Here is a 7,734-nt window from a genome sequence, read left to right as displayed (position 1 = left end):
CAAACCCCAGACACCCTGAGGCCGCCATCCCCAGCACCCCAAACACCGTGAGGTCTCGCGGCCCCAGCATTTCTCTGGTGGCACCAAGTCATTCTCCGCAGCACTGATGCCGGAGGCCGTGCCGGGAAGTTCACAGGCCAGAGGCCTCTGCCTCCTCAGACAAGAGACCACGAGGAAGGGGCTCCACTGGGGGAACATACAGACTTGTCAAGAGGCCATCTGCCAAGACGCGGATGCGCAAAGGGTCAAAGGGTGTGTGTGGAGAGGGACAGGGGGCGGGAGGGAGGAGAGAGGTGGCTGAGATGGTGCATCTGTAGCAACTGGCTTTCTGTGCAAGACTCTCACTCAGGAGAGCCAACGGCCCAGGGGAGGAAGGAGAGAGGGGGGCAGGGGCTTGACTGCATACAGATGATTAAGGCATATTCAGTTCGTGTGAAAGGAGACAGGTTTCCAAAGATGACCCAGGCTCACTCAAGAACCTAAAGTGCAAACCCTTGCTTTGCCCCAAAGAGCTCCCCCAGTTTAGAAAGAGGAGACGCACACACCCCTGGCCCAGCCGTCTGCACAGGCTGGGACGTCAATCCTTCTAGCCTTGATGCACTGACCCCAGGGGATCCTGAGGCGGAGGGTGGGGGAGGCTGCACTGGTGGGTCCCTCCTGACCCACTGTGACTGTCTGCTCTGCATGGAGAGGAGGCCTCAGGAGAGGAAAGAAGGTGGGAGAATGCTCAGGGTCTGCCTAGTCAGTTGAAAGGGGTGGACTCTGTGTCTCAATCACCACGGAATCAGTTTGGACTTTTAGTTCCAGCCGGGGGGGGGGGGGGGGGGAGGATAGGGTAGGCAAAAGATCTCCTTTTCAAGTGTTTTTCTTTCCTGTCGGGTAAACTTGGGCTAAAACATGACTAATTCAGAACTGAGCGTTCTGCGTGATGAGTGCGCTACACTCCCTGGACAGAATGGGCCACTTCCTCTGCCTGAGATGGTGCCAGGGGCCCTTCCCACCTTCAGGACAAAGAAAGCAGCAGCTGAGAAAGGAATGAGCAGTGCCCCAAGGGGACCCCTGACCAGGAAAGCCACCACATCAACGCTGTTGTAAAGCACGAGCAACAAAAGTCAACCAGCAGTTCCTGGAGGAATTAAATCCCCCAACGGCCAGAGAGAGCGGATCAACCACTTACTCAGGGAACGAAGGGGTACAGCTATGATCAAGCAGGGCCAGACCTCCACACACAGATGCACGAGGCTTCCAGACCCACAGGATGGGTGGGCGACAGCGTCCAACCAGTGCCCACCAGGAAGCAGCCGGAGCTCAGCCCGCAGGACTCAGGGAAGGCGACTCCGGTCACTGTCTGCGGTGCTGAAGCGAACCGCTCCCCAGGGCACAGGCTGTCTTAACCCAGAGACACGACTGCTGTCCACCACTGCCCACTCCCAGGAGGAGAGGGAGGCAAAGGGAGATGATGCAAACAGAGCGATGGGCAGACACACTAACTCCTGGAGAGGTGGCTGGGAAGGAGGTATGTTTTGACGCCATGTGCAAATAATGGGATTTATGAAGATTTTCACCTTTTGGGGAGTTACGGGGGTGGGGTGGGGAGCATGTGTCTAGATCTAGCGAATGCGGTCTATGTGTCCACGAGGAAACTGAGCCCCAGGGCCCCTCGGCCACCACCGGCCGCCCTGAGAGCTGCCCAAGCATCTCTCTCAGCAAGGGCGTCTCCCGGGAAGGTTGGCACACAGTTTATGGCGACTCCAGGCGTGGCAGATGGCCAGCAGGCATCTCTGGGACGTCTGCTGGGGCCTTGGGCTTCGCAGGTGGAGGAGGCCGGTGTGGAGGATTTCCAAAGAGAAGGACAGAGGAGAGACAGCAAGGGAAAGAGGCAGGTAAACCTCCGCTCTGTCCCCCAGCATCCAGCGCTCTGTCTGCGTCCCTGGCCTGGGGTCTGAAGGGCTTTCAGCAAGACCCCTTCCCTTCATCTGGACCTAAAAAGATGGCGGATGCAGGGGGAGGGCTGGTAAAGGAAGAGGTGAGTAGAAACACAAGAGCCCCTCATCCCTGCATCTGCTCAGCGAGGCCACTGCGACCAGCTCTTCCCTGCAGCGCAGGCAGTGATGGAAATCCACGCCGGGAAACCCCAGGCGGGTCTGACGGCCCCGTGGGAAAGGCACTGCCAGGGGCTGCAGCTTATGAACCTGGAGGCCAAGGGACAAAGGTCCCTCCACAGAAACCAGAGATCAGAAGGGAAAGAAACCAGGGAGCTATACACAAGGGTGACCATCGGAATTTTTACAAAAAGCTCGGATAGGGACAAGATAACCTGAGATGATCAGACACTCCCGGCAAAGCAGCCACACCTCTTCTCTCCCGTTCCTTAATGTGAAAACGTATATACATGTCCGTGTTCGAGGGAAACTGGCTGCATTATTGCTTTATCACCTTCGACAGCAAACAAACGTGACACGCAAGAAAGGAGGTCAGCTATGCGCACAGCCCCGTGGAAGGATCAACACAGCAAGCGGACGCTTAACATGGGAACTTCGGAGCCTCCGAGAGGGAGGGGGAACTGGCCGAAAAGCAATCAGGACGCCCACCCCAAGTGCTGCCTGACACACCAGCAGGAAATGAGCGGCTCCTCCCTCCTCCGAAAGTCCTCTGGGGAAGACCTGCCCTGGGAGGGGAGGGGAGGAGGCGCTTCACAGTTCAGGTGCTTTCCAGAACTGAGCCGTGCCCCAGAGCTGCTGCTTACGTGGGCGGAAATGCACTTTTACATTAAAAACCGCAACAAAACTGCCAACAGGGACATTTCTGGGCAGCCTGGCTTCTTTCCCAGCCTGAAGTGCTGTCTGGCAGGCGTGCAGGTGCGTGAAGAGGGAGCCTTTCCGCCTGATCCGGTCCGATCTGGTCCATCCTGAGAGCCTGCGGAGGGTGGAGCCCGGGCAGCGTCTGCACTGACCGGAAGGCGGGGCCCAGGCAGGTGACTGCTGTGCAGGAGGGAACGGCAGCACGTGGCCTCGTCTTGGGGGTCTGACAGTTAAGGCTTCTGTTCTTTAGACGTGCGGTGTCCCCGTCTGGAGAGGAAGGGAGAGCCCTGTCAGGAGGGGGAACAGGGGCCCAGTTACTCTCTAGCTTCAGGCCTCAGGACCTTTGCTGGGACTCCCCAAGATGGCCACGCCCCAGGCCACAGGCTGGGAAGGATGATGTGGGGTTTGTTGCTGTTTAAGGGCTGGGACGAGGAAGGAGGATGCGGTGGAATGGAGGTGAAACTGAGTCAAGTCGGGGTTCCAGCCTCAGCGTCCTCACGTGGGTGATGGAGCCTGACTGAGACATCACCTGCACAGCTCGAAACACACCCAAACAGGCTCCATTCCTCATCCAAACCCCAGAGCACAGCTTCATGCAGAATTTAGAATTCTTTTTGGGGTTTATGATACACAAATACATACCCATATATGCATATATATAAATATATAAATATTGCACAATATATGCAACAGCCCATAAGCAAGCACACAATATGCCTGCAGTATCATGTACGGGTATTCACAGAAAGAGGGGAGACAGCCTAAGCAGTATTAAATCCACGCAGGCAGGTTTGGCCTCTGAGAGGGAGATGCTTCCTTGTCAGAGGGCTCTGGCTTCCACTTGTGGACACGGAGGAGAGGTGGGGGTGCGGGGGCGGGGGGCAGGGAGGCAGGCAGAGGTCTGCTGTGCTGTGCCTCTCAGAGCCAGTTTTTCTGGGCATGGACCGTGTGCTCCCATCCTGAGGATGCACAGGAGGCACTGGAGGTGCATTTGCAGGGAGCTCCTGAACCACTCGGCCACATGGGTGCTGTCAGCCCATTTTACAGACGGGGAAACTAAAGACCAAGGTGTTCAGCTGTTCGGGACCTATACCAGGCTATATCAAATCGTTTGTGTTTTTTTAATCTTTTTTTTCCCCAATTCATTTTTAATTATACAGGGAGTATATAAATGCAGATTGGGAACCTTTCAGATTAAGCTGATCGTCGATGTCCTGCTCTCTCCTGTTATAAAAGGGGACGGAGACGCAGGAGAAGGGCCAGCCAGAGGCTAGGTTACCCAGCCACTCCAGGTGGTCCAGCTGTGACCGTATCCCTAAGAGGAAGCAGGCATCGCCACACTTTTACAGGAACCAGAACACCCACACCCACAGTTTTCCTTCTCCCTCCTAGGGTACAACACCCCAAATCTCTGGTGCCTTCCCGCCCACGTTCCCTATCCCTTGCGTTGCAGGCTCCGTTCAGGTCTCCCCCACCAGAGCCCTTCCTACCTGGTCAAGCTTGATTCTCATACAGGCTTTGCCTCTTCTTAGATTTCAGATCCTTTAGCCACTGGGGCGAGGTCTCTCCTGATCTGAAACCACAAAGCCAGGGAGAGTCAAGTGTGAGTGAGAACGAGGGCACCTTGCAGGCAGCGCTGTGAGGTACCCGACTCTCCATCTGCCGTGCCAAGGTGGACGCTGAGCAGGGCACTCACAGATGGCCAACATGCCCATGCTCACATGATTGACAGGCAAGAAACTGCAATTAACCAAAGCACCCAACAATGGGAATGTTACATAAACCCTGGTACATCCACTCTATGAAATAATCTGCAGCTATCCCGTCATGCTTATATGAAATTATCTCCATCCATTTATCCTGCCATCTCTCACACATGTAAATTCTGTGGTGGTTCATTTTATGTGTCAACGTGGCTAGGCTATGGTACCCAAATACACGGTCAAACATCACTCCAGGTGTTTCTGTGAAGGTATTTTTTTTAGATGAGATGAGCATTTAAATCAGTAGATTTTGAGCCAAGCAGATTACCCTCCATATTATGGGTGGGCCTTACCCAATCAGTTGAAGATCTTAATAGAAAAGGACTGACCTCCCCTGAAGAAGAGGGAATTCTGCCAACAGACTGACTTTGGGATTCAAACTGCAACATCCTATCTATCTATCTGTCTGTCTGTCTATCTATCTATCTATCTATCTATCTATCTATCTCGTACACATAAGACCTGACTTATGCTGATCTCAGAGAAAGCTCCAGACCATGTGGTCCTGGAGGGCTCAGCCTGGAGGCTCAGGGAAGTTCCTGACCTGCCAGGGGGAGGTGGGGGGTCTGTGAGGAAGGAGAGCCTCCCTGGGCAGACCAAGCAAGCCTTGTCTGATGGTGGAGGCACAAGACCAGGCCCCCAGTGGTGCCTCTGAGACCTGGCCTGGGGGCTCCCCCAGCTGTGACGCTGACTCTGGAGCCAGGCTTACGGATCTGGCGTCCCCAGAGCAAGACAGGCACGATCTCAGCCGTGGCCTTGTCCCTCTCAGCCTCGGGTCCTCTGCTTCCTGCAGCCTGCTCTGTGCTCCAATAGCACGCAGTCCTTGCAGCCCTTGGCACTATCGGGTCTCCAGGCCTTTGTACATGCCATGACTTCAGCCGGGGACCCCTCACGCTGCCACCTCTGTGGACACCATGACTCAGCTCAGGTGTCTCCTCTTCGAAACCTTTCCCACACCTTTCTTCCTTAAGTCTAGTTTACCAGTTCGTCCTCGATTACAGGGTCAAATCAAGAACCAGACTCTAAATATTTTTGGGGGGTTACAGGGTGTCTGTTACAACCAGTCAGCTCTGCAGCTGCACCAGGAAAGCAGCAGCAGACAACCTATAAATGAATGGTTGTGACTGTGTGCCAATGAAACTTTATTTAAACAAAAAGACAATGAGCTGAATTTGACCTGTGGCCTATAGTTTGAGAGCCCCTGCTCTATCATAGCACTTATTATATGACAATGTCAGCATCATGAATAAACCCTAGCTTTGACATGTTAACAGGACTCCTAAGAAGAATTCCACTATCCTTTATTGAGCATGTCTACAGCAGTGCCCACACTTCCTCCTTTCATTCTCGGTCATTCAGCTCTAAAACCCAACAGGCAGCCCCCGCTTTCCCCCAAAATTACATCCCCAAGGGGGGCAGGGCACTCATCCCCAAGAGCCCTCACCTCTCGTCCTTCTCAAAGCTGGTGGGTAGCACGCGACTGCCCAGCTGGAAGGGGGATTTGGGGGTCTTGGGCTGGGGGGCCCAGCCGGGGGTCTCGCTGGGACTGTCCGCCTCTGGCCTCTTGTGCAGCTGCGCCTGGGAGAGGAGAGAGCCGAGTCTGTAACCACCTGTTGCTGGAGAGGGTCCCATCCCATGGCACTGCCACTGCACGGTGATGCCGGGGCCCCCACAGGCAGGAAGCCCCGGGGCAGGGGAGATGCTGGCTGACCTGGGGTCGGGGGGAAAGAAAATCGGTGGCCAGGCCTACAGCCACCTCAGTTGCACCTGAGGTGGGGCCACCAACTCATCCTGCAGGTGCAACTCAGCTCTGTCCAGCTCCATGCTCCTGCATCCATTTGAATAAGATGAAGCTTTGGACTGTCGGATTCCCACAGGAAGAAGGCAGGGTGGATTCTCACCCATATTTGGAGGACAGCAGAAGGGAGGAAGGAAGGGAGAGAGGGAAGAAGGGAGAGAGGGAAGAAGGGAGAGAGGGAGGGAGGAGGCAGGGAGAGAGGCAGGGAGAGAGAGTAAGAATTATGGGGCCTGCTTTTTCTGTTCTTTTTGCTACCAGAGCCGAGAGTGACTCGGGGTGCGAGGTTCCGTACCTTGAGCATGGCCGGGTCGATGCCCGGAAACATAGGCATCCTCTGGGGATGGCTGCTGGGTGACCTCTCAGACCGCTTCTCCTCCTCATCGGACTCTTCTCTCCTGGGGGATTTCTCTTCTGTTGCAAAGAAAAGCACGCCGATGTCACTGGCAGCCCCCGTGCACTGAGGCCCGGGTTCCAGATGCTCTGCACACAGACCCTCGGGCAATCCTCACACCAGCCCTGACCATCTGGGCATTCCTGGGCCATCGGACAGATAAGGACACACTCAGGACTTGCACTCCTGACCTTCCTTCTCCACAGCTCTTGCCGAGAGATGTGCTCAGTAGGGCAGGATGGGGTTCCTCCTGGGACCGGGCACAGACATCCTGGGTCCCGGCTCTTTCCCAGGCAGGGAAGTAGAAGGAGCTCTTTGGTAGAGGCAGGGAAGGAGCCAGAAGTGCTTCCAGCCCCAATGCCCCGGGATCATGCTCTCAGAAGAGAGCGAGAGGGATCCCGTGTCTGTGCAAGGGCTGCTCGGAGTTGGTGTTGGACCAGGAGGCCACCCTCCTTCACCCAAACCCCCCTCTCTGGGGCTTAACCCCATCATCACACTCCAGCCTCGTAGTGAGACTTCTGGGAGATAGACTGCTGTCCCCACTCTTCCAGGAGTGAGGGGCGGAGTTTCAACTTCCTGGAGACTTGGACCCAGGACTGGGCACAGTGGGGAGTGGGGCAGGAGGCAAGGCCTGGTCCTCTGGGGCCCCAGGCCAAGCAGGAAACTGGGGCGTGTCCAGAAAGCATACCCCAGGCCCTCCCCAGCGCCTGGCTGGTTCCTCAAGGCTGCTGGGAACCAGGAGCTGTTGTATGTCCCCCAGCAGGGTGGGAGGTGGGGGTAATTACATGCTTTTAGCGGTAACTGTTTGCTTTTGTCTTGACTTTCGTTTTTACTTGGTCAAACAGCTCTGTGAAATTTGGCTCAGAAAACCAAGAAAGTGTACAGAGGCATTTAAACATTTCCTTGAATAACAGGCATGAGATGGGAGAGGGAGAGATAGCCCTCCAAGCATTTAAGATATCTGGTCAGAAGCTGTGCCCT

At 55.4% G+C, this 7,734-nt stretch overlaps 1 protein-coding gene across 1 annotated transcript in view; it reads right to left on the bottom strand.

Moving 5' to 3' along the window:
* Nucleotides 1–843: 843 nt before the first annotated feature.
* Nucleotides 844–7,734, bottom strand: part of KIAA1671 (KIAA1671 ortholog) — a 92,320-nt gene continuing 85,429 nt past the window's right edge. Inside the window, exons 8-11 of the mRNA XM_028146830.2 lie at nt 6,655–6,773; nt 6,009–6,142; nt 4,292–4,374; nt 844–3,088 (exon numbers count right to left, since the gene is read on the bottom strand). Of these exons, the coding sequence (XP_028002631.2) occupies nt 4,296–4,374; nt 6,009–6,142; nt 6,655–6,773 (332 nt within the window). The 3' untranslated portion in view covers nt 844–3,088; nt 4,292–4,295. The remainder of the gene's footprint in view (nt 3,089–4,291; nt 4,375–6,008; nt 6,143–6,654; nt 6,774–7,734) is intronic.

Source organism: Eptesicus fuscus, chromosome 23 (genome assembly GCF_027574615.1).
Source record: "Eptesicus fuscus isolate TK198812 chromosome 23, DD_ASM_mEF_20220401, whole genome shotgun sequence".
NCBI classification, from domain to species: domain Eukaryota; kingdom Metazoa; phylum Chordata; class Mammalia; order Chiroptera; family Vespertilionidae; genus Eptesicus; species Eptesicus fuscus.
Note: the sequence above shows the minus strand (reverse complement) of the source record. Positions and strands in the feature narration are given on the sequence as shown.